The following is a 26,771-nucleotide window of genomic DNA, read 5'->3' on the forward strand; positions in this document are numbered from 1 at the left end:
CGCTCATCTAGCACATGTGAGGCCCTGGGTTCGATCCTCAGCACCACATAAAAATAAATAAAATAAAGGTGTTGTGTCTAACTACAACTAAAAATATTAAGTAAAAAAAAGAATATGGAAAAAAAGAAAGGAAGAGAAAACATTTTTATATGCTTCTGACTGTACTTCTGTGAATTATAGTCTTGCTTTTTGAAGTCGGAATTTGGAATTTCACTGGTTGTCATTTGAAGCAAAATTCAAGACAGCTAATTTTAATAACAGAAATCAAGAAATGAAGCATTGTAAACTAGAGTTAAGTCCTTATGGGTTTTCCCATCTTACACTTAGGGATAAAGATAGGTATTAGAAAAGAATATGTTGGTGCATGATGAGATGGTCTGAATACTAGTGTATTACAGAGAGGTGGGGCAGAATTCATGAACATTTTAAAGATCTTGCTTGCCCTTTATTATTAAATAAACAAAAACCAAACAAACAAAACCCCAATTAGCTCCAAGAGAGTGTCTTATGAAAGCAAGGCAAAGATAAGAAATATTAACACCATTTTATTTCATCTAAGCAACAAGCATACGCACAGCCCAGTACCTGCTCTATTCACTGGTGAATCAGGCTGTGTCAGGATAGCTGGATTATGTTAAGGTAACAAACAACTTCAGTCTCAGCATCTTCTTAAAATTTCTTATTTTATTTTTTAGTGCATTACAGTTATACATATTAGTGGGGTTCATTTAGACATATACACAAATGCATATCTCCAGTGCTGCCCCCCTTCTCTCCCTTCTTCCCCTGCCTTGATCCCTTTCCTCAGCATCTTAAAACAAGTTTGGTTTTCATTCCTATTACATCAGAGTCAGCTGAGGGGGCTGATGAAAGACCATTGTCTGGAACCCAGCCAGTTGTGTTAGAGAACATCTCAAATCAGGAGATCAGTGTTTCATCCCAGAAATGACACACAATATTTCACTTTTGACTCATTGGTCAGACTTATTTATATAGCTCAACCCAACCACAAAGAGGATGTTAAAATCCTACAGTAGGCATAAACAAGAAGCTGGAAATATTGTGTGAACAGCATAAATACTACCTAAAAAAGCATTTGAGATATGTAAAAGCATGGTGGGGAATATCAGCTGGCTTCAAAGAGCAGTGTCCTGGTGATAGGGGACAGACAGATGTAAACGGTAGGAATACGAGTTAAGGGAATAATTCTATAAAATGGGTCCACTTTCCTGGCTCCCACATGCTTTCTTTTCCAAGAAGAAATTTACCTGCAGCCCTGCCTGACCTAAGGGGACAGGATATGTCACGTTTCTCAGCCAACTACCTGTTATCTACCTGTTATTATTTTGAGAACTGCAGGCTCAAAATAATATCAATAAGAAGAACTCAACTTACCCTGAAGGGAGAGACTTTTGTAACCTTTTCACAGTCCAAATCCCAGAACTCAGGAAGATAGGGTAATTCCTCCTAACCATAATACCTGTAAGAATTTGTGGATAAGAATCCAATGAGAACCAGTCAGCATGGGCCAACTCGACCTAGAGTTGTCATGGCAGTGGGGACTTGAAAGTCTGATGCCATCCTGCTGGCAGTCAGAAGTCAAGAGGTGGACCTGGGTGGGACTCTGGAAACTTTCCTGGGATCCCCAATAAAGCAGGAGTGGCACACTGTCCCTCTCCTGTCTGAGAGGATCCCTTGCTCTTCTTTGCCTTCAGTAAACTCTTGCCTGTAAATCTGAGCAACATGTCTGAAATCTTTCCGACTTGATGACAAGAATCCAGTTTCTTCATGTTGCCTTGGTTTCCAGGAAGGGCCCAGCCCTATAACACCAACATTTTCATCACTCTCAGTAAAGGGAAACTGGTATCTCGACCTCACTCCTGTTCAGTCTATTTCTCAGTTGCATATTCAAGGAGATGAAAAGATCTTTTACTTGTGACAAATCAACATTATAAGTCAAAGTATCTGTACTGAAGGTGTTTCATATTTTCTTATATAATTTAGAAAAATTGTTTTTGAGTTTAAAAAAAATCATTAGATACTGTAATTTGCAAATCTGCTTGCTGTCACCAATCATTTCTATGTTCCTAAGAGGGATGTGTTAATAGATTCTGTTGTAAATAACCTACTTCACGGTCATTCATGCACTATTTTGAGTTTGAAAGGAAAGTGACCATAACACTCTGAGCGACTAAGAGATATTTATTGCAGCGGTGTCTGATTAACAGGGAAGGAAGAGGAAAAGAGAGCGAGAGAAAGAGAGCCAGCAGGGAAAGAGAGAGGGAAGGAGAGAGCAAAGAGCGCCCCAGAGAACAGGGGAAAGAGAGAAAAGAGTGAAAGCGAGAGGTGGGAGGGGGCTGGCAGGAGAGCGTTTTTATAGCCAAAATCTAACTGGGGTCTCTGGGTCTGCACGCTGCCTTGTTGGCCTTCAGTGATTGGATCACACAGTACTTGCTAAGGGTGTCACCTTCTGCCTTCATGCAGCCCGGGCGGGGTCAGATGTGGATTTCCATTGCACCAGTCAGTGGGGGCTGAGTGCTCACCCCTGAGTGGGGCTGAGTGCTCACCCCTGAGTGGGGCTGAGTGCTCACCCCTGAGTGGGGCTGAGTGCTCACCCCTGAGTGGGGCTGAGTGCTCACCCCTGAGTGGGGCTGAGTGCTCACCCCTGAGTGGGGCTGAGTGTTCACCCCTGAGTGGGGCTGAGTGCTCACCCCTGAGTGGGGTGAGTGCTCACCCCTGAGTGGGGCTGAGTGCTCACCCCTGAGTGGGGCTGAGTGCTCACCCCTGAGTGGGGCTGAGTGCTCACCCCTGAGTGGGGCTGAGTGTTCACCCCTGAGTGGGGCTGAGTGCTCACCCCTGAGTGGGGCTGAGGGTTCACCCCTGAGTGGGGCTGAGTGCTCACCCCTGAGTGGGGCTGAGGGTTCACCCCTGAGTGGGGCTGAGTGCTCACCCCTGAGTGGGGCTGAGTGCTCACCCCTGAGTGGGGCTGAGTGCTCACCCCTGAGTGGGGCTGAGTGCTCACCCCTGAGTGGGGCTGAGTGCTCACCCCTGAGTGGGGCTGAGTGCTCACCCCTGAGTGGGGCTGAGGGTTCACCCCTGAGTGGGGCTGAGGGTTCACCCCTGAGTGGGGCTGAGTGCTCACCCCTGAGTGGGGCTGAGTGCTCACCCCTGAGTGGGGCTGAGTGCTCACCCCTGAGTGGGGCTGAGTGCTCACCCCTGAGTGGGGCTGAGTGCTCACCCCTGAGTGGGGCTGAGTGCTCACCCCTGAGTGGGGCTGAGTGCTCACCCCTGAGTGGGGCTGAGTGCTCACCCCTGAGTGGGGCTGAGTGCTCACCCCTGAGTGGGGCTGAGGGTTCACCCCTGAGTGGGGCTGAGTGTTCACCCCTGAGTGGGGCTGAGTGCTCACCCTTGAGTGGAGCTGAGTGTTCATCCCTGAGTGGGGCTGAGTGCTCACCCCTGAGTGGGGCTGAGTGTTCACCCCTGAGTGGGGCTGAGTGCTCACCCCTGAGTGGGGCTGAATGTTCACCCCTGAGTGGAGCTGAGTGCTCACCCCTGAGTGGGAGCTGAGTGTTCAGACTTGAGGCAAACAAGAGATAGGGAACCCGGGGGGTCGGGGGCGAGTGTTCAGCCCACCCTGCAGCTAACATTTGTGCAGCCTGCCCCGCCACCAACAGAGTTCAACCTGAGCTAGTCGCTAGAACCCTACTCTGGGATGCCCACATCACTGCCAGGTGGCTTCTGCACCAGGAATGGTGCTCAGTGTGTGTGGCGGGGAGGACCGCTGGTGCCACCTTGTGGTCGCATGTGTACATTAGGGTCTTCACCCCTGACCGGGGAGGCAGCCAGTGCCCCAGCACGCGCTGGCGGGAAAGCTGCCAGGTGATTCTCTCTACAAACTCTCCCTTAAGCCCCAGGAGAAGTTATTTGCTTTCCCAGCGCCAGTTTGAGAAGGGAGTTCTAGAGTGCGCTCTGCAGCTGGAAGACCTCTCAAGGTCGTGCGTGTCTGGGTCTCCCTGGTGCGAGGAGCAGCACCGACTCCCGGGCACCCCGCAAAACCCAACCCAAGTATTCATTCCGGGCGGGCAGGTGTGCAAACCAAGCCGCGGGGGCGAGTACCGCGAGAAGCCGGGTGCGGCTGGAACCGCTGTCCCCACGCGGGTGGCTAGATGGCCGAGTCCCTCTTAACCAACCCCGAGCGGCGCCGCGCGGCTCCCCCTGGCGGGTGCGCGGCCTCCGCTGCGCTGCTGAGGCCCCCGCGGAGACCCGGGGATCGCCAGCCACAGCAAGGAGAGGAGGGTCCTGACCTCCCGCAGGGGCTCTGGCTCCTCAGCCTCCGGGACACTCAGGGAACGGCCGCTGGAGGCGGCGGCAGGGAGGGTGCTGGCGGGGAGGAGGCGGCGGCAGGGAGGGTGCTGGCGGGGAGGAGGCGGCGGCAGGGAGGGTGCTGGCGGGGAGGAGGCGGCCTCAGGGAAGGTGCTGGCGGGGAGGAGGCGGCCTCAGGGAAGGTGCTGGCGGGGAGGAGGCGGCGGCAGGGAGGGTGCTGGCGGGGAGGAGGCGGCGGCAGGGAGGGTGCTGGCGGGGAGGAGGCGGCGGCAGGGAGGGTGCTGGCGGGGACGAGGCGGCGGCAGGGAGGGTGCTGGCGGGGAGGAGGCGGCCTCAGGGAAGGTGCTGGCGGGGAGGAGGCGGCCTCAGGGAAGGTGCTGGCGGGGAGGAGGCGGCGGCAGGGAGGGTGCTGGCGGGGAGGAGGCGGCGGCAGGGAGGGTGCTGGCGGGGAGGAGGCGGCGGCAGGGAGGGTGCTGGCGGGGACGGAGGCGGCCGCAGGGAGGGTGCTGGCGGGGACGAGGCGGCCTCAGGGAAGGTGCTGGCGGGGACGAGGCGGCGGCAGGGAGGGTGCTGGCGGGGACGAGGCGGCGGCAGGGAGGGTGCTGGCGGGGACGGAGGCGGCCTCAGGGAGGGTGCTGGCGGGGACGGAGGCAGCCGCAGCCTCCCGGTCCCCTGCACCCTCAGAGCCCGGGTGCACAACCAGCGGGCCGGCGGCAGGGAGCCCAGGATCGAGGGTTGTCCCCAAGTGGGTTCGGAAACTGGGGTTTAGTCCCAGGGATCCGGGATCTACCTATCCTGGGTGGGAAAGCCTCCCTGGACTGAGATCCAGTTCCCAAAGGGACCCGGTGCAGGACCATGGGTCTTGTTTTTGTGTTTGGGTGCGGCCGGGTGGGGGGGGCATTAAGTGGTGTCCTTCATCTCCCCAGGGTCCCAGGGGCAACACCCAGGGCCGCTTGGACCCGGGGAAGCTTCACCTGTAAGGGTCTTGGACCTATCCTGTAATCCCTGGGGAACAGAACCAGCAACAACTGGTTAAGAGGAGGTGGGTCAGTTGAGGTCAGTTTCTCACCTTCCAGAGTTGGTGTGGAAAACTTCAAACTCATTCAAAGACCACGGGAGTCCAGACCCATTTCAGAACACTCGGAGTTTTCTAGCCTGAGAAAGCACCCCTGAAGCAGACCAACTGGTTTGGGGTAAAACAGAAATAGTTGGGTCCATCCTGGGTCTTCTCTGGCTCAGTGCATTTAGGATTTAGGGATTTTCCCGGAAAGACCAAGGATTAGCCCAATCAATCTAGTGGATGTAGGCCTGAGAATAGACAGAATGAAGACACAGCTGGCAGATGCCGAGAGGGGGTTGACAGTTCTCACTTCCATAGGCTTAGCTGCAGGCAGACCCAGGGGCTATAGAGGGACAACAATGGAAAGCAAGGAAACAAATTTAAGAATCCAGGTGTGACATATGGCTTTTGAACTAGCAGGTGCCAGTGGAGCTACTGAGAAGTCACATTTAGAATATGTTTTCATCGGAAGTGTCAACAAAGCTTCTGATTATTTAGAGGTAGGGTATATGAGAAAGAGAAGAATGGGGAACAACTCAGATTTTGACTCAAAGCAATAAATATTCCATTCTCTGAAATGTGAAAGAACGAGTTGGGGGAGCAGGAGGGAAAGGTAGAACAAGTAGCAAATGTTTTGTATTGGACCTATTGTTCAAGATCCTATTAGAGCCCAGTTCAGTGGTGCAGGCCTGTAATGGGAGGCTGAGGCAGGAGGATGACGAGTTCAAGCCAGCTTCAGCAATTTAGTGGGCCCTGTTTCTAAATCATTTTTTTTTAAAGGGCTGGGGATGTGACTCAGTGGTTAAGTGTGTGCGCGCGTGCCGCACACACACACACGATTCTTCTGTAGGGAAGAATGCCGGAGCAGTGAGAAAATGGACTGTCGTCATAAATCTCTACGTAGATTTTATATATATATATATTATATATAAAATTTAGAGCCACTGGACTAGAAATGACAGTGTAAACTACAGATAGAAAAACAAAAGGGTCCAAGGCTGAGCCTTAAGGCATGACAAATTTCAGACGTGGTATAAAAGTGGTAGAAATGGATGTGGATAAGTAGCAGCCATGGAGGTAGGAGGAAAACACAAAAGTGTTTCAAGAACGAAAAAACAACTAACTGTTAAATTCTCATGACACTATTTGATTTGAAAAGGGACTGAAAATCTGTAGATCTTTTGTTTTTGTGGGGGAGGAGGAGAAGATTGATGTCATTACAATGTAGACTTTTAAAATTCAGGAACAAAATATAACCTTCTGTTTATTTATGTCCTTGTTTATGTCTCATAACAGTGTTAGAATTTTCCTCTCTAGAAGTTTTAGATTTATTCCTATATCCTTCATTTTTGTGAGTTATTATAAATGGTATAGTTAGAATCTTTAAGAAGTCATTATTACCAGTTCCATAGCAATAATAGTATAAAAACTAGCCCTAAAAAAACCTGCATATTGGGGCTGGGGCTGGGGCTGGGGCTGAGCTATAGAGCGCTCACCTAACGTGTGAGGCGCTGGGTTCCATACTCAGTGCCACATAAAAACAAATAAATAAAATAAAGATATTGTGTGTGTGTGTGTGGGGGGGGTGACGAATAACTTGTGTACGTTGATGCAGCAGGAATAGGAGCCATTTATTGTAGGATAGGAGTGGCATTTAAACATTTTACACAGCTTATCTAATTAGCATAAACTAGATACAGCAGTCAACCAATCAGGAATCTCCACACTTAATGGCTCCCTTTTGTTACTTCACAAACCACTCCCTCTGGCATTTGGCCAGGCGCCATCCAGACTTGTTTACAGACTCTAACATTTCTCTGGCAAAATAACAGGTGCCAATCTGACTTGTTTACAGACCTTAACAATATTGTGTCCAATTACAACTAAAAATATTTTTTAAAAAACCCTGCATATTAGCTGGGGATAGTGGTGCATGCGTGTAATCCCAGCAGAACAGGAAGGCAGGAAAATTATGAGTTCAAAGCCAGCCTCAGCAACTTAGCAAGACCCTAAGCAATTTAGTGAGACCCTGTTTCTAAATAAAATGTGAAAACGGGCTGGGAATGTAGTTCAGTGGTTAAGCACCCCTGGGTTCAATCCCTGGTACCAAAAACAAACAAAAAAAAAAAACTGTATATTATACTTGGCAAGCAAAGTAGGATGTTGTTCTCTCCCAATCCCCACAAAAAACAAAGAAAACCTTAGTAAGTTGAAAATCTGGTACTCCATGAGGTCTCTGGGGGGGTTGGGGATATAGATTTGCTAATGCACATTTGCAATAAAATAGGAGCCAATAAAATTGCTGTCTTCTTTATACCTCATTTCTTGTTTTGTTTCTAAATATGGGATCAGAACCCTTGAAGGGTAAGAAACTCATCTTTCAGTCTGTTTTTTTCCATTTCCATATTACTTTAAGCACATACTACTCCTTACCCTTAAGACTTAAAAAGAATAAAAAAGTATAAATTGTGGAGAGGGTGCATATGTTAAAGGGAAAGATTGCATGACATGATATGGGAGTTAATGGTCAAGGAAAATCTCTAAGAAAAGCTAGAAATAATTGATTCAGGCTGTCTGGAAAAATAAAATTCCCCGAATGTGGTATTTGCTAAGAATACAATTTAATTTCAAGGAAGCAATGAAGGTCTCCAGTGAAACAGCACTTATCCTAACCCAGCTGTGTCTCTGAAGTCCATTTCTAGAAGGGCAGAGAAAGACCTTGAGTAGAAGAAACAGGCATTTACATAAACAGGTTTACAAATACCACACTTATTTTGGAAAATAATAATTTTCTAACTTTAATTCAACCACATCTTAAAATTTCACAAGCTTTGATTATAATATACTAGAATTCATTTTTTTTTTTTAAACAAAGGATTGAACCCAGGGACATTTAACCACAGAGCCACATTCCCAGCCCTTTTTTGTACTTTACCTTGGAGACAGGGTCTCACTTAGAGCCCATTAAATTGCCAAGGATGGCTTTGAACTCATGATCCTTCTGCCTCAATCTCCAGAGCTGCTGGAATTATAGGTGTGTACCATCACCCCCAGCTAGAATTCAAACCTTAACCTTTTACTTACTAGTTTCTTGAATTGCAGCTTCTTATCTTTGCTCCTTCTGTGAAATCTATATTATGTATGTAATAACAATTAAACCTTATTTTTTCAATCCCTTAATTATTTGCCTTACATGGATTATTTCACTTAATCTTCCTGTTGCTGTCATTACTTTACAATATCAGTGGAGAAGTAAGACATCAATCTTCACCCCCTTCCCCCACAAAAAAAAGATCTGCAGATATTTTAATTGATCATTATCTTGATTAATTTACCTAATACATTCTCTCCCCTCATAGTTTTAAATGCATTTAAGAGAAAATAAGGCCTGGGCCTATATTAAGTGTAGATCTTTGATTATCTTTTTAGTTTCTTTAATAATTATTATTTATTTTGAAAGACCCACCGATTCCCTGTCCAAGAAAGACGCACGAGGCACTGGCTGCAAACGCAAGAGGTTTATTCAGACACAGACGCCTGTGGGTGCTCAGCAAAACCTCAGCCGGAGCTTTGGTGAACTGGCACACCGGGCTTTGGGGTACAGGTCTTTTATAGGATAATGGGGCAGGTTTCGCGCGCGTGGTAAGCAACAGGTTTCTTATTGGTTATTTTGAACCCAGCATATAGATTACCTAAAGGGCAAAGTTGTTCTTCACTTTATGTTATCAGTTCCTATTTGCCTAAGAATGCCCTGGGACCTGTTTTTTTTGTTCTTTTTCCAACCATCCTGTCCTTTCACAATAGACTACCCTTAACTGATTAACAGATAGACCTCTCCGGTGTTTAGTGGGTTAGCAACACGCCCTGATGGTTTCACAATGGGGCCTGGGGTTTCTGGGCTGGGGTCTTTCATTCCCCCCTTTGTCTGGAAACTTGGGAACCAATCATGGTTCCCTCAGTTGGGGGCCTATTTAGGCAGACTCTACATCTTGGTAAACAGTAATCCTCAGGGGACAGTCTTTAACTTTCCAGACTTACTTAAAATTGGCCTCCTAGATCCAACCTGACTCGATTTACCTATCTACACTGCCTTTCCATTTTTGGCTTTGTTCCCCCCTAATTTTAGAAACTTTATTGCTGTGTGGAGAAGGGGCGATGACTCGTTCTGGCTGCTTCAGAGCTGAAAAGGGGTGTCGAACATGAGGGGGCTTGAAGACGTGGGGGGCGACTTGGGGGACGTGAGTTCCCATTTAGAAGTCAGTTCCATTTGAGATCTGGTTGGGGAAAAACAGGTTGTCATCTGGGGATGGGTGTTTCTATGAGAGAAACAAAAACCATGAGTACTGAATAAGTGTTGCAAAAGCTGGAACATGTCACTATACATAAGTTCCCTCATCAGGCTTTAACATCCCCAGTTACCAGGACTGTGAACATGACATTTAACTTTTAGGGTTACAGAGGTCCTTCCCCTTAAGATACAGTTTAATAATTTAATGTCATCTGATCTTGCAAAATCCTTTTACTAGTTTGACCTCTGTGTCTAATAGAGAAATCTTTAATTCTGTTACTTAGGGCTGGATAACCATACAAGCAAACACCATGCCTACCTGTGTAGGTTAGAAATAAAAGCCTTGAACTAAAAACTACTCTGGCAGTTCCTTTTGATAGTTATCAGGCATTCCTGTCTGAGAATCTCTTTTGAAGCCTCCAGTTTACTTATTTATGGAAGTTACATTTAACTATTATTTTATTTAAAAATGCCCAGGAATAGCTGTGTTTTGGCTATGACTGTCTTTGCTAAGTGTTTAAGATGAAGCAAGTCAAACTGACTTTTGTTTCTATCTATTGTTAACAGTAAGCTGAGTTTCCTTGGGAGTCCTCGGGAACTTTACAGCAGCTTTTCAGATCTGCTAGTGCCATTTGCGCTAGGATGGGTCCAGGCCTTGCTTGACCATGTGGCTTCCCTCAGAAGCATCAGGGATGTCTCCCTTTTCTGATGACCCTCCTCTTCACATCAAATGCACTGATTGGCTTTCTGTCCTCCACTGGTCTCATTAATCTCCCTGATCGGGAGGTTATGTGGCCTAGAGTTGCAAAGCTCTTTGGAAAAGTCCCCTATCCCCTGACTCAGACTGACTCAGAGGGCAAGAGCCAAATTTTTAATTTTAAAACTTAATCTTAAACATCCAGCAAATAAGTTTTAACAGCCTTATATTAAGAGCACTGGGCTTTAATGTCTATCTCTCTATCCTGTAGGTGATAACTCCTTATCTTACATTAACCCAGGTTGTGAGTTCTTAAATCAGTACCTCTGCAAAACATTAACAGGCAATCTTTAAGCCATTTTGAAAACTACAAGATAAAATTATCAAAGAGTAAAAACATATTTAGTTCATATAATAGCTACCTTGAATTTTGGCAGAGTTATACATTATAATTCCCTGTTTGAGATCTTAGTAATCTTAACAAAAACTAACTTTTGGACACAACTTTAAATGTACTGAAATCTAGCCTATTTTTTATAGTTACTTTCACATATAGTGGGATGGGACATAGAGCTTTATCTCAAGTAAGGCGGGGTTCTTCATAAATTTTAAGTACTGCAGTTCTGAGACTGATCTTTGCTTTTTAGACATCGTTTTACAAAGCCTACATAAATTGTTGTGAACTTGAGCAAACATAACATAATATCACATCTAAAACATGAATTAAAGAAAGGCTGAAAGCTTCTAACCTTTTGTAGAAAAGTAGTAAAGTACTTTTGTGTTTTACAATAAAACCTTTACACAGATTAAGCCCTCATTAACTTAAAAATACACTTAAGTTGTATCTCAGTGTAAAAAGTAACATAGAACTGTACATATCTTATTGATAACAAGCCCAGTTATAGAACACAAATGATTTAATTATATCTCCAACATATCTTTCTTTTAAGCCTAAAATTATCACACAACTTTAGAACACAGCTTGATATAATGCTCTTTTGAAGCTTCTACCTAACAGACTTGTATACCTGGAAGATGTGAACACATTAATAGCACCAATTACATTGATGTTTTTATATTAACCAAGTTTAGCTTTTAAAGAGATAACATAGCACAATTCTCTAAAACAATAGCACTTGTTTAACCAGCTGTTTAATTTCTTTAAGATTACTTGCTCAAAAACTTACACTTATAAGCAACTTACACAGACCTTCTTTATATCATTTACTTAAACCCTCTTAATTACTTAATCATATAGACTCTTATCCAGAAACACATTTTCCCTCTATGAAATCCATACCTAGAACCTTCTAGTTTCTCTTTTTTATCTGTTAACCTCCTTCTGTTCACATTTTGAAACAATACTTGTAAATTTTGAATTTAATCAGATTATTTTATAGACATAAACATTTTGTTAGGTTTTATTTTTGAACACCTAGAAAAACTTATAAGCTTAATTTTAAAGACATCTTTACTTTCATCTGTTTACCTAATTTAAATTGAACCATTTGAATCACGTGAGTCAAAGATATTTGGATCCATTTTTAAAATTTTTTTTTTAGCGCTCCTCATCTGCCAATTGTTATATCACTGTATGATGTATGGAAATACACACAGACATACTGACATACAACACGTAACACAAGTGTAACACAACACAATAGTAAAGGCCTTGTTGCTTTCTCAGGTGAAATCTCATTGCAATGTTTAAAAACTCCATAGTTGATCAAAAATAGGACTTATCAGAAAAACATTAACTTGTCTATAGGATCAAAATCATGAGCTCAAAAAAAAAAAAAAAAAAAAAAATACAGAATCTAAGAAAAAAAAGCAAAAGTCCTAGAAAAAATTGACCGGCCTGTAATTAGTAAATGCCATACAATTTACTCTCTGGTTTAATCTAGTTTGAGTTCCCATAAAAAGACACTTTTACTTTTTTTTTCCTTGGGCCTCAGATCTGTCTCCTACTGAGTGCTCCAGGCTTCTTCTATTTGCATATCAGCTTAAGTCCTGGCTGAGGTCTGGGAAAACTGGAATTCTGAGCACAAACCTCATGCCTAAGGCATTTTAACCATAAGTCACAATTTCCAGGTTTGGATGTTGAAAATTATGATACAAGTTTAAGATGCAATTTATAAAATTTCATACCTTTTACATTTTCCTACACTAGAAAAACTTGCTCACACAAAACTGAAAATAGGATCTCTACCATCAGAAGAAATTTATTTAGGATCATTAAGTCACTTTCTTTGTTCTGAAGTTCCTAAAGTAGTATTAAGTTTCATTAAATCACCTGGAGAAAATCTTAAAAGAGAACTACACACTACCATGTATATCCAAAATTAAGCTTTTAAAAAAAATTTCCAAGACTGTTGCTATTCAATGTTATTTCAATAAGCCAGACCAACGTCCCAATCCAACATTTTTTTTTTTCCTGAATCTTATACACTAAGGGGAACAGATACCAAATCATAATTTACTATCCTTGCCCAAATTAATGCACTGGTACACCTAGTGAAATCTTTTCAGGCTACCCAGTTCAAAATTGATAAAAAAAACACTGAATGATTGGGAGTTACTTGCCAACTTGGAAGTAGAGTTCTTTTAATTTTCTATCCTAAGTATCTAATTTCTCTGGCATGAATTATCTGAAATCAAACTAAACAATTACCTAACCCTAACTTTTTACTGCAAGATTGTGCAATGCTTCAAACTCATTTAGATACCAGATGTTACAATGAAACATCATCTTTTAGACACACATTTAGCCTAGATTATCCCCAAGAAACAATCAGACAACTAGATAAGAAAATATCTCTCCAGGTTTTGAACTTCCATTTAATTATGACTTCTATCAGTGGCACCATAGATTGCCCCATGTGGACCAGATGTTTTCACATAGGGGCAACTATAGGTGTAAAATTAAGGGTCTCGATGTGACTGACTTTACTGCATTCAGGTGGAGTAACCCTTGCAGTGCAGGGAAAGAATGAGGAAATTCCCCAGAGCGAAGGTGGCTCTGGCAGCTGCTGGGAATTTCTCAGTCTCCCCTTTACTTACAGGATTAACTTCTTTGGATAGACCCAATCCCAGGCAATCTGGCATATCTCCTAACTTTCCAGTAGAGTCAGTTTTTATCTGCCTTAGGTCTTGAAGGGGGAAGAGGGAATGTACTTTGATCGGCTCAAGTTTTTTTTCTTGACTCTTTTTCTCATGGCAGAACTGTAGACTAAAGGAGCCGCCTAAGTGTTAAGGGATATCTACTGGTTGTAAGGTAGCAGATTACCGGAAGAGTTGATTCTAAAAATGCCTCTCTAGCAGCTTAAAGAACACAGCTCATTTTAAACACTGGGGTGGTAAAACAGACTATTGAAAGTTACCTATGCACCTTAGGGAACCTGAGCAGATTTTGCTAATTATCCTGTGCCTTTCTTAGTCCTGCAACCTGATTTTCTAACATTTCTGACCTGCGAAGGAAGGGGAGCATCCAGGAGGAATGGATGCGAGGTTGTGGGAGTGTTGCGTAGCCCATACGGAGGCAAATGTGATTGGGGCTTTCCCTCAGTGCCATTCATCTACCGATCACCCTAGATACCCCTTAGGGCTGTCGGGAGGGGGCTCAAGAGAAAGGAACCTTAAGAATCGTCTGAGAGTAGCCCAGACCAGAATTCCGCAGTTGTTCCAAACTCCTTCCTCCACCTCCACGCATCTGAGGCAGATCGGGATTCGGGACACTGTGTACTCACGCCAATTGCTCTCCGGGCCCAGACAGAAAAGTTGGAAGCGGCTTTGGCAGAACCCAACATGCCTGCTCTGTATTGAACAGGTGATTAAGAGCTGCCTAGGCCGAGAAACCTCTCACCCGAGTCTTGAAGAGTGGCGGCTGCACTAGTTGCGTTTAAGTAGCCGTCGGGTGCCCACCTTACCCTCCAGAGAGAAAGAGAGAGAAAGATGCACCTCAAACAGACATGGGGTGCGTGCACTTACCTCGGTGTAGAATCTCAGTCTGGGACAGAATTTATGACTGAAAGTTCGGCTCCCATTCCCAAAGCCAATTAATGCCAATTTAATAATGAGGACAGGGTTTTGAGAAAAGTTAAAGCGAGATATCAAAGTTTTTAGATCCCCAGCAGGCATTTCTTAACCGCAGTGGGTGCACGCAAGCCAACTACGGGAAGAAAAGAAAACACTGCTTCCCTAATCTCGCTTACAATTTAGGTTAAAATTTAGCTAAAGTTATCTCCACACCTCTAAGGCAGATTGGAATTTGGGACTCTGCATCAGTTCAAAGTAAAACAATGCCATCACACTAAACAGAGACATAAAAAGACACACAGAGACACACAAAGACATAGATTCCCTTTTCAGATTGTCAAAAAAATGAAAGTGGGTGCTGGCCCCAAGCCAACTGGGGCCTTCCCTTCAGATTGGGGGAGCATCCCCCTCAGATTGGGTCTGACAACCCCAGATTGGGAGATTAGTTCTCTTGCCAGGGTTTTGGGCTGGGGACAGACAGGACAATAGAAACACATAACACAAAATTCGCAGCGCGGCCACAAAATTCGCAGCACGTCGTGGATTGCTACCCAGAAACTAAAGGCTCAGATGGATCCGTCAGCTACAAAATACTTTACCAAATACTTCACAAAATACTTTACTACAGGCAATCCACTCAGAACCCTGGGACGTCTCCCAGGGTGGCAGGAATCCCTGGGACGTCTCCCAGGGTGGCAGGAGAGAAGTCCGAGTTCGTCAACTCCTTCTCGAGCTGCCCAGAAAACAGAGCGATTACGCGTAATCGTACGGACGCCGCGCACAGACAGATAACGACCGAAGACTGAAAACATAGAACAAAAGAGACACAAAATGACACGAGCTGGCCAGCTTACCTCCCAGTGGTTGCCGGGTGTTCCTCGGGCAGGGATCCGGACGGGGTTACAGGAGTTCTCCTGGCTGGCTCGCCAAATGAAAGACCCACCGATTCCCTGTCCAAGAAAGACGCACGAGGCACTGGCTGCAAACGCAAGAGGTTTATTCAGACACAGACGCCTGTGGGTGCTCAGCAAAACCTCAGCCGGAGCTTTGGTGAACTGGCACACCGGGCTTTGGGGTACAGGTCTTTTATAGGATAATGGGGCAGGTTTCGCGCGCGTGGTAAGCAACAGGTTTCTTATTGGTTATTTTGAACCCAGCATATAGATTACCTAAAGGGCAAAGTTGTTCTTCACTTTATGTTATCAGTTCCTATTTGCCTAAGAATGCCCTGGGACCTGTTTTTTTTGTTCTTTTTCCAACCATCCTGTCCTTTCACAATAGACTACCCTTAACTGATTAACAGATAGACCTCTCCGGTGTTTAGTGGGTTAGCAACACGCCCTGATGGTTTCACAATGGGGCCTGGGGTTTCTGGGCTGGGGTCTTTCAATTTATGTGTTTGTTTTTCTAGGAGCAACTGTGCTAATTTGTAGGAAAAAGTCAAAATTTTGCTTACATTTGCAAATAAATTCACATAAAAATTAGACATATATAGCCAGGTACACATGTAATCCCAGTTACTCAGGAAGCTAAGGCAGGAGGATCCCAAGTTTGAGGTCAGCCTCAGCAATTCAGCTAGACCCTATCTAAAAGCAGAATTCATATAATTTTTAATTTCTTCTGTATTTAATGTTACTTTTTATGTGCCTTTTCTCTTTGAGTGTTAAATTACTGAAGAATGCTTTATTTTTCTGAGAACAGCCTTTGGATTTATTGATTAATCTTGATGGAGTAGGTCTGGAACAAGACAGGGATGCCCTATCTCACCACTTCTATTCAATATAGTTCTCGAAACACTGGCCAGAGCAATTAGACAGACGAAAGAAATTAAAGGCATAAAAATAGGAAAAGAAGAACTTAAATTATCACTGTTTGCGGATGATATGATCCTATACCTAGAAGACACAAAAGGGTCTACAAAGAAACTACTAGAGCTAATAAATGAATTCAGCAAAGTGACTGGATATAAAATCAACACGCATAAATCAAAGGCATTCCTGTATATCAGCGACAAATCTTCTGAATTGGAAATGAGGACATCTACCCCATTCACAATATCCTCAAAAAAAATAAAATACTTGGGAATCAACCTAACAAAAGAGGTGAAAGATTTATACAATGAAAACTACAGAACCCTAAAGAGAGAAATAGAAGAAGATCTCAGAAGATGGAAAAATATACCCTGTTCATGGATAGGCAGAACTAACATCATCAAAATGGCAATATTACCAAAAGTTCTCTATAGGTTCAATGCAATGCCAATCAAAATCCCAACGGCATTTCTTGTAGAAATAGATAAAGCAATCATGAAATTCATATGGAAAAATAAAAGACCCAGAATAGCAAAAGCAATTCTAAGCAGGAAGTGTGAATCAGGAGGTGTAGCGATACCAGATTTCAAACTGTACTACAAAGCAATAGTAACAAAAACAGCATGGTACTGGTACCAAAACAGGCGGGTGGACCAATGGTATAGAATAGAGGACACAGAAACCAATCCACAAAATTACAACTATCTTATATTCGATAAAGGGGCTAAAAGCATGCAATGGAGGAAGGATAGCATCTTCAACAAATGGTGCTGGGAAAACTGGAAATCCATATGCAATAAAATGAAACTGAATCCCCTCCTCTCGCCATGCACAAAAGTTAACTCAAAATGGATCAAGGACCTTGATATCAAATCAGAGACTATGCGTCTGATAGATGAAAAGGTTGGCTCCGATCTACATATTGTGGGGTCGGGCTCCAAATTCCTTAATAGGACACCCATAGCACAAGAGTTAAAAACAAGAATCAACAAATGGGACTTACTTAAACTAAAAAGTTTTTTCTCAGCAAGAGAAACAATAAGAGAGGTAAATAGGGAGCCTACATCATGGGAACAAATTTTTACTCCTCACACTTCAGATAGAGCCCTAATATCCAGAGTATACAAAGAACTCAAAAAATTAAACAATAAGAAAACAAATAACCCAATCAACAAATGGGCCAAAGACCTGAACAGACACTTCTCAGAGGAGGACATACAATCAATCAACAAGTACATGAAAAAATGCTCACCATCTCTAGCAGTCAGAGAAATGCAAATCAAAACCACCCTAAGATACCATCTCACTCCAGTAAGATTGGCAGCCATTATGAAGTCGAACAATAACAAGTGCTGGCGAGGATGTGGGGAAAAGGGTACTCTTGTACATTGCTGGTGGGACTGCAAAATGGTGAGGCCAATATGGAAAGCAGTATGGAGATTCCTGGGAAAGCTGGGAATGGAACCACCATTTGACCCAGCTATTGCCCTTCTCGGACTATTCCCTGAAGACCTCAAAAGAGCGTACTACAGGGATACTGCCACATCGATGTTCATAGCAGCACAATTCACAATAGCTAGACTGTGGAACCAACCCCGATGCCCCTCAATAGATGAATGGATAAAAAAAATGTGGCATTTATACACAATGGAGTACTACGCAGCACTAAGAAATGACAAAATCATGGAATTTGCAGGGAAATGGATGGCACTAGAGCAGATTATGCTAAGTGAAGCTAGCCAATCCCTAAAAAACAAATGCCAAATGTCTTCTTTGATATAATGAGAGCAACCAAGAACAGAGCAGGGAGGAAGAGCAGGAGGAAAAGATTAACATTAAGCAGAGTCATGAAGTGGGAGGGAAAGGGAGAGAAAAGGGAAATTGCTTGGAAATGAAAGGAGACCCTCATTGTTATGCAAAATTACATATAAGAGTTTGTGAGGGGAATGGGAAAAAAATAAGAAGAGAAATGAATTACAGTAGATGGGGTAGAGAGAGAAGATGGGAGGGGAGGGGAGGGGGGATAGTAGAGGATAGGAAAGGTAGCAGAATACAACAGTTACTATTATGGTATTATGTAAAAATGTGGATGTGTAACCGATGTGATTCTGAAATCTTTGTAATGTTTTGAATAAAAAAAAATAAAAATAAAAATTAAAAAAAAAAAAAAAATCTTGATGGAGTAGGGAAGTATGATCTACCCCCATAGATTCTGCTTTTATTTAAATTTATTCCTTCTACCCCTCATGTTTTCCTATTGTTCCTTTATTAGTTTAATTCTTGTTAGTTTTTTTATATTTATTTTTTAATTGTAGGTGGACACAATATCTTTATTTTTATGTGGTGCTGAGGATCGAACCCTGTGCCCCACACATGCTAGGTGAGCGCTCTACCTCTGAGCTACAACCCCAGACCTTTTTTTTTATTTTTAAATCAGGGATTGAACCCAGGGGCACTTAACCACTGAGTCACATCCCCGGTCCCCCTCCCCACTTCTTAAACATTTTTTATTTTGAGACAAGGTCTTGCTATGTTGCTTAGGGCAAGGCTAAGTAGCTGAGGCTGGCTTTGAACCTTCAATCCTCTGGCCTCAGCCTTTAATCCATTTTAAATAGTTCTTATTTTCTCTTAAATGCATTCCAAAACTATGAATTTCTTCTGATCATACAGATTTTTATAGATTGTTAGTTATAAAAAGTATCTATTTTTTTGAAATCCTCTTAACCTATATGCTTTCTTTTAAGAGTATAGATTCGGGAGAATATGCTTATTTGTTTTATTGCTTTATAATCAGTGAATATATACCCTGGTATGGTTTCAGATTTTCAAAATGCGTTGAGATTTAATTTGCCCTCTTGCTCATGGTCAATTTTTGTTATTATACCATGAAATTTGAAAATAATGTAACTTTCCCATTTTTAAAACAAAATCACATAGTATGTATAATTATGGTTAATATCTCATTGACAGTGTTTATCTGTCAATTCCTGAGGACTGTATTAAAATTAATTACTGTGATTGTTTACCTAAAAAAATCCTTGTAGGCCGGGCGTGGTGATGCACGCTTGTAATCCCAGAGGCTTGGTTCTGGAGGCTGAAGCAAGTGTTCAAAGCCAGCCTCAGCAAAAGCAAGACACTGAGCAACTTAGTGAAACCCTGTCTCTAAAATAAAATACAAAATAGGGCTGGGATGTGGCTCAGCGGTGGAGTGCCCCTGAGTTCAATCCCCAGTACCAAAACACACACACACACGAAAAACAAAAATCCTTGTAGCCAGGATAGTAGTGCACACCTGTAATCCCTTCTACTCTGAAGGCTCAGGCAGGAGTACAAATTTGAGGTCAGCCTTGGAAAATTAGCAAGACCCTGAGCAACTTAGCTAGACCCTATCTCCAAATAGAATAATAGAGTCCTTGTATGCGCATTGTGTGGGTGTATGTACATGTGTTAAAAAGCAAATAATTCAGGCTGGGGTTGTGGCTCGGTGGCAGAGCACCTGCCTCACACATATGAAGCACTAGGTTCCATCCTCACTACCACATAAAAATAAATAAATAAAATAAAGTACTAAGTCCATTAAAAAGGTTGAAAAAAATTTTAATAAAAGGTTGAAAATTTTTTTTAAAAAGAAAACAATTCATGATTATGTAATCCTTAATGGATTATAATTTTTATGATTATGAAATAACTTTCTTCTATTGCTATATATATGTAGATCTATCTAATCTACTTTTTTTTTTAGCTTCCACAGTAATTATGTCTCTATCCTTCTTACTTTGCTTGCTTTATTTCTTTTTTCATTCTTGTTTTCCCCAGCATTTCCCATGTTAATGTCATCTGGAATTTAAATACCAGGTTTTCTTAATTTCTTAAGGAATCTAATAGCAATATGTTTTGTAAGGTACATGGTCACCTTTGATTCTAGTATACATCATTTCTTGGAATCTTTTAAATATTCTCACTGGAGGAGTAGAGATGTGGCTCAGTGGTAGAGTGCTTGCTTCACATGAATAAGATCCTGAGTTGAATCCCCCATGATGCAAACAAACAAACAAAAAAACTTATCAGACAACAATTCTAGTAATTCTCTCAAAGATGGTCTGAAAAGTCTCTCATACCAAAACAATAGTTGACTAGATATTGCCCACAGTCTGGCTGGGCACAATTCAGGAGCCACTTGTCAAAAGAAACTAACTTTATTTTTAGAACCACACATGCCAAACAAAACAGCTCCTCAGGAAAAAACCCTCAGAGCCCAACTGCCACCACTGGCTTCCCACTAGCCACTCTCACACCCACCAACCTCTTCACCTCCCATAATCCTCCTGCTCTTGAGGTCGATTGGCTGGGTCGCATGGGTGGAGCCAAAAAAGTCCCCCAATGAGCATCTCCGTGGTCTGAAAGGGCAGGGAAACAGCCCAATGAGCATCACCGCAGAGGAGCCAATCAGCTAGATGTTGCTAGGGCCACTGTGAGCCAATCATCAGCTGGTAGTCTGAAAGTTTGTTGGCAACTGGAAGTTTGCTGGGGCCCCTTCGGCTGTGGCTCTCAACAAGATATAAAAGTTCTTTCAAAATTCCCCCCCTTTTTTTTTTTTTAAAAAAAAAAGGTAATGCTTCATTGTCTTATATCCAGTACTGCTCAAATATACCTGATGTCTTTAGACCTTTCTCTTTTAACTTTTTGTTCTGAAATTTTATTACCATGTATCTAAGTAAGGTTCATTTTCATTTTATACTTGTATCCTCAGAATTTAATGAGGAAGATGTATGTCTATGAATTTAGATCCTGTGAAATATCCTCCTTTTCTTCCCTGATTTCCTTGACTTTGGTTGTCAAGGAAATGGTAGGGGACACCATTGGCGAAGATTATAATTTAATTGGTATTTTGAAGTTGTGCCGTCTACAATCACCAAATCTTACTTAGTATATCTATTTTATTTCTTAAGTCTTCTCAATTCCTTACTTATCAAATTTATTATTCTAATAGATGAATTTGGGGGTATCCGGAATTATTTTTTCATGTCAATTAACTTTTACTTTATATTTTTCATCTTTGTAACTTTTTATGAGGGTAAAATTTCTTACTTGTTCTTTAATTTTTTTCCTCATCTATGGAGGAGTGTAGATATGGAGTTCAATTATGGATTTGGCTCTAAGTTTTTGTTTTTTTTTAATAACCAAATTTTAGATTTCTAAGATCTTTAGTTAATTTTTCTTATATTTATCTTCTCCTATATCTGAGGGTATTAAATACACTTATTTTGAACTCTCTTGTGTTAACTGAGTTTTACTCTTTAATGTCTCTGATTTAATAACATAATTCAGATCCATGTTAGCTCAATTTTATTTAGACTCTATATTGGACAGTGGAGCTATATTCCCTTCAAAGTTCTCAATCTACTCTTTTATTAGAGGCAGGTTTATGATGCAAAAAAAACTTCTGCTTTTCTTCAACTGAGAGTGACAGGATATTTCTCTTAAAATTTATGATGACTCTTGGTTATGTGCACATCTTTGTATGGGGGGATTCTTGTGCTGAAATGTACATGTGTGTAAAGGATGGCACATAATATTATAAGTTTCCAAAAGCAAGTCTCTTCATGATGATAACTCCCAGTAACCTGATGCATTCTTCTGTCTCTCTGAACCAAGTTTGACCACACTCACTGATGGAACCAAACACTTCTGTGGCTTATTATAGTCCCCAGGATAAGAGGGAACAGACATGACAAACCTTACCTGTTGTTCTTCAAACGGTCGTCCTATCAGTTGTCCCAAGACCAACTCTTGTTCCCTGGTATGTTTGTTCCAAATAGTGTGGATCATTCCTTGGTCCACTCATATCTTCTGCAGTACTCTTCACTTGAATACCATCTGCCATCATTTATGTCAATTTTCTATCATTTCTAGGAATTTGGAGTGAAAGATGGTGTGTTAAAAATGGTGTATTAGTCATCTTCTCATCACTGTAACCAAAATACCGACAAGAACAACTTAGAGGAGCAAAAATTTATTTTGGCTAATGGTTTCAGAGGTTTAGTTCATCGTTAACCAAGCCAATTTCTCGGGGCCCATGGTGAGGCAGAACATCACGGCAGAAAGGCGTGGTGGAGTGCTGTCTACCTCATGTAAGGAAGCAGAGGGAGCAAGGGAAAGGGGCTGGAGGGAAGAGCAACCCTTCCAAGGCATACTCCCAGTGACCTACCTCCTCCAGCCATGACCCACCCTGCCTGTAGTCCACCCAGTCAGTAGGATGGACTGATTAGGTCACAGCTCTCACAGTCTAACCATTTCACCTCCGAATATTCCTGAATTAACATGGGAGCTTTCTGAGGGACTCCTCATGTCCAAACCATAACAGATGGGAAGAATGTGACATCTTCAGTACATTTTCTTGAATTAGTAGTCATATTCACTTGTGTGTTAGAGATGAGAAACTTGCATGGAGCTCAGTAAAACTTCCTTACTGCCAATCTCAACTACCACTATTGAAATGCTTATTAACTGTCAAATATTAGCATTGTTATATATAATTACTCATTTATCGTTCCCCAAACATTGTGCAACAGGCACTACTATTGCTCCCAATTTTAAATTGAGGAAACACAGACTAAGAAACATGCCCTGTCATACAACTGAGAGAGAAGAGCCAGGCTGTATACCAGCTAGTTTCTCAAGAGCCTGAACTTTTTACTAAAACATTATACATTTAAACATTAAACATCATGCCCCCCAATTTTTAGGAATACATCATCCTTCCATATTGCTAGGAAGAGTCTTCAAATATATTTACTTTGATGTCTCTATGTTGTAAAGGTCTATATTTCCATCTATCAGCTCAATCTAAATGACTCAGTCAATGCTTATAATTCATATATTATTTTCTTATGTCAGGAAAAATATTCATAGTTTTTGTTTATTTATTTCCTTTGCTTTTAAAATCTTTAAAACTCTACTCCAAAAAAGATTTGCATATATTAATCCAGAATGATTTCTCAAATTATGCCTCTTTCCCTCCAAAACACATCCCCACAGTCATAAACAAACAACATGAAATTAACGTTCCTTAGACAAATGAAAATTTTTCTTACCTTTTTTTTTTTCTCTAGGCTGAAGATTGGAATTAAAGTTTCACCTTGGTTAACTCTCCTGCTAAAACTGTACTCTTCTCTACACATACTTGCTGTTTCAGCAGAGTGGTGGGAAGAAGGCCACTTAAGAATGATTTTTATCTAATACCTAATATGAAAATCAGATTTCAATACTTAAAAAGACTCAGAAAAAAAGCTATCAACTTTAAAGCTTAGAGAAACAAAATCGTTCAATTTTTCATAATGTAGCAGGGAAAAGAGTTAAGAAAACAAGGTGGTTTCCTTATATGACCTATTCTATGGTTGATAGGTATGCAAGTTAATCATTATACCTTTCTCCTGTTAACTATGAGTCTTGAGTAAGAAGACTTGCCAAACTAGATGAAATACACTTCCATAGATATATTTTCTGAGATAGATGTTCATCCTGAGAGCAACACTGATGAAACATTTACCATGTTCCAGCCACTATGCCAAGTGGATCATATTAGAAGGAAGCTTAAGATCAATAATTATAATCTCTGCATTTCACAGAAAACTATGAGACCCAAATAAATTACGAAGCCCCAGTGATTGGTGAATTTACCACTAAGTTCCTGTAATTAGTTAAATTATCTCAGGCTCAGCATCACCGACTACTCTCACCATTACAGAGGCTAATATAATTTAATCTTCATTGGTTCTGACGAGATCTCAGTTGAGTCATCTTTCCCTGGCCTCTTGTCTGGAAGTCATCAGAAAAAGGACAGGGAATTCTCAAGGGAGAATCAAATTTGCAGTGAAAGAAGTCATATGTGGCACACTTTATGCAACTTAAAAAACTTTTTTTTAGTTGTAGATGAACACAACACCTTTATTTTATTTAAAAAAATTAAATATATATTTTTAGTTGTAGGCGGGCACAATACATTTATTTATTTTTATGTGGTGCTGAGGATCAGAACTCAGTGCCTCATGCATGCTAGGCAAGCACTCTACCACTTTTAATTAGATGTAAGTTTAAACTAAATTATAAAATTACAAAATTCACAGTAAGTACAGAGTTGTCCTGAGAAGGACTTACCAAGAATGGCTTAATATCAAAGCCTGTTTCAGTAAATTGTAAATTAAGTTTTCCTATTGTATTTATTTGGTAAGGAAAAAAAAATCCACTAGCTTTTGTCAGGATGTTTTGAATTATGCAAGTTTTTAGTCTTCAGAGATTCATTCTACATATTAACCATGGCCTTTTGTGTACCATAAATCCCTTCTCCACTCATTCTCAAATTCTTTCTCAAAATACCAGTGAACTGGGGAATGCACCTTAGTGGTAGACTACTTGCCCAGGCAGAAACGCTGGTTTTGATCCCCAGTACTGTGCAAAACAACACATACACACACACACACAGCCTGATTTTAACATTTGATGCCAACGTGTAGGCCAAGTAGATACCTCCAAAACGTTATTAAAATACACACACCTGAGAACACTGAACACCACCTCCCCACATCCAACCTGACTGAAAGCAGCAAACTTCACCAGAGGCAAGCAATTTCAGAAAGCAATTCCACAGTTCTTACAATCATACGTTTTTGTTTTCTGTTCTGTTTAACAGAAACCAGAACAGGGTTCTTGCCCTGAAAAGTTTTCCTGTGGAAAATGACCTGGAAACAGTAAGCCTATGGAATGTTCACCTTTCAAGTAAAGAGCAATAACATAGGTGTGGGTCCAGGGATAGCACGACAGGTCTTTGAGCCATTGGGTCTCAAGTCTCTGCGCAGGAAACAGCAGTATGAATCAGGTAATGCTTTGTTGTGGGGGGCTGTGCTGTGCATTACTGGGATCCGCGCTGGCCGCTTCCCATTAAATGCCAGTAGCACCCTTCTCACATCATAAGTTTATCTCCCGATATTGCCAATAAGTTGAACCACTGCACAACAGCTAAGTAGGGAGTTGACGAACTGACAACTTCCCACCTGTACCGAGCTAAAGGAAACCCCAAACGCGTCTTAACGTGTCTCTGAAGAGACACTTGCCCATTTCTCTGCCTCCAAGGATTCTTTACTACACCAAAGGTTCCATCAAGGACTCGGTAGGGATTTCCTGATAAGACAGTCATTTGGCTTCCTAATCCCAACCACAAATGCACGCGTGACCACGGTCACATCATAGCTAACAAAGGCTAACGGCCCCATTGTGTTTACAGCCATTTTCTCTGATTACTGAAGTGGCTCTGAAAAGAGCCTTTGGGGTAAAGCAGTTGTTGTGTCGCATTCCGTGTGTACCCTTACTTGGAGCTGGTGTACTTGGTGACCGCCTTGGTGCCCTCGGACACGGCGTGCTTGGCCAGCTCCCCGGGCAGCAGCAGGCGCACGGCCGTCTGGATCTCCCGCGACGTGATGGTCGAGCGCTTGTTGTAGTGCGCCAGGCGGGACGCTTCGCCGGCGATGCGCTCGAAGATGTCGTTGACGAACGAGTTCATGATGCCCATGGCCTTGGACGAGATGCCGGTGTCGGGGTGGACCTGCTTCAGCACTTTGTACACGTACACGGAGTAGCTCTCCTTGCGGCTGCGCTTGCGCTTCTTGCCGTCCTTCTTCTGCACTTTGGTGACGGCCTTCTTCGAGCCCTTCTTGGGAGCGGGGGCAGATTTCGCTGGGTCCGGCATTTTTTCCTCGCGAAGAAACGACGCACTCGGGAAGAGGTAATCGCCGACTAGAGCAGAACCAGCCGGTTAGGCGCTACTTATAGAGCCCGTATGCAAATGAAGACTCCCACGACACTGCGCTTTTTATTGGTTAATTTACAACAGTGTCGTCATAGAGGGGCGGAGTCCATGTAAATAAGAGATTCTGGTTGCGCTTCCTTAGTGGTCATTAGAACAAAAGTGTTATTAGCCAATCAAAATATTCCATTTCAAATTAACCAGTAAGTTACCTACAGCGGTAGTTCCATTTGTTTGTTCCCCCGCCCCCCACTAAACCGTGGATTTCTAGAAGGAATTTTTAAAGCACTAGGTAAAGTTAACTGCCCCTTACTTTTTTTTTTTTTAATTTCTAGTTGTAGATGGACACAATCTTTGTTTTTATGTGTTCCAAGGATCGAACCCGGTGCCTCCTACAAGCGAGGCAAGTGCTCTACCACTGAGCCACAACACCAGCTGCAGCCCCTAATTTTGCATTGTTTCTCATTATACTTGGTTTTTCTCTAATGATTCTCTCAACTCTTATTTTTAAAAACCGGCAGGGACCCACTTCCGTTTTTAACTGCTCTTCGGGTTATATTGTGTAACAATGTATCACATTACAAACTAACCTCATGTTAATTTCTAAATGCAAGACAAATCTTGAATTTCACAGCATTTTTTTCCGGCCTGGACCTCAACACTAACAGAGGGCTCGTTCCCTCACGGAATAGGGAAAGCTAGGCCAGCCCATGGGAGACGTGGCCGGGAACAAGCTAAGCGACCACATTAGGGGGTCG

The 26,771-nt window shown here is 42.4% G+C and overlaps 1 protein-coding gene across 10 annotated transcripts; it reads right to left on the bottom strand.

Moving 5' to 3' along the window:
- Positions 1-759: 759 nt before the first annotated feature.
- Positions 760-26,757, bottom strand: H2bc18 (H2B clustered histone 18). Of its 10 annotated transcripts, XR_013091888.2 has the most exons (5): positions 25,580-26,756; positions 23,309-23,456; positions 21,957-22,123; positions 15,258-15,382; positions 8,978-9,699 (listed from the first exon to the last, which is right to left on the bottom strand). XR_013091888.2 is itself a non-coding variant. In XM_076861682.2 (4 exons), the coding sequence occupies exons 2-4, from the start codon at positions 22,041-22,043 to the stop codon at positions 9,558-9,560; spliced, it is 312 nt and encodes a 103-aa protein (XP_076717797.1). In that variant the 5' UTR covers positions 22,044-22,123; positions 23,309-23,452; the 3' UTR covers positions 8,978-9,557. The 10 variants fall into 10 exon arrangements, 2 of the variants coding, with proteins under 2 accessions (XP_076717797.1, XP_076717796.1); XR_013091885.2 differs by lacking the exon at positions 23,309-23,456 and having other exon boundaries at positions 8,978-9,657; positions 25,580-26,757; XR_013091881.2 differs by lacking the exon at positions 23,309-23,456 and having other exon boundaries at positions 25,580-26,757.
- Between the last annotated feature and the right edge of the window lie 14 nt (positions 26,758-26,771).

This window comes from Callospermophilus lateralis, chromosome 7, assembly GCF_048772815.1.
Source record: "Callospermophilus lateralis isolate mCalLat2 chromosome 7, mCalLat2.hap1, whole genome shotgun sequence".
NCBI lineage: Eukaryota > Metazoa > Chordata > Mammalia > Rodentia > Sciuridae > Callospermophilus > Callospermophilus lateralis.

Bases quoted from the DNA above. Each gene is read 5' to 3' on its own strand.
- H2bc18 (XM_076861681.1), bottom strand. From the start codon at position 25,956: ATGCCGGACCCAGCGAAATCTGCCCCCGCTCCCAAGAAGGGCTCGAAG.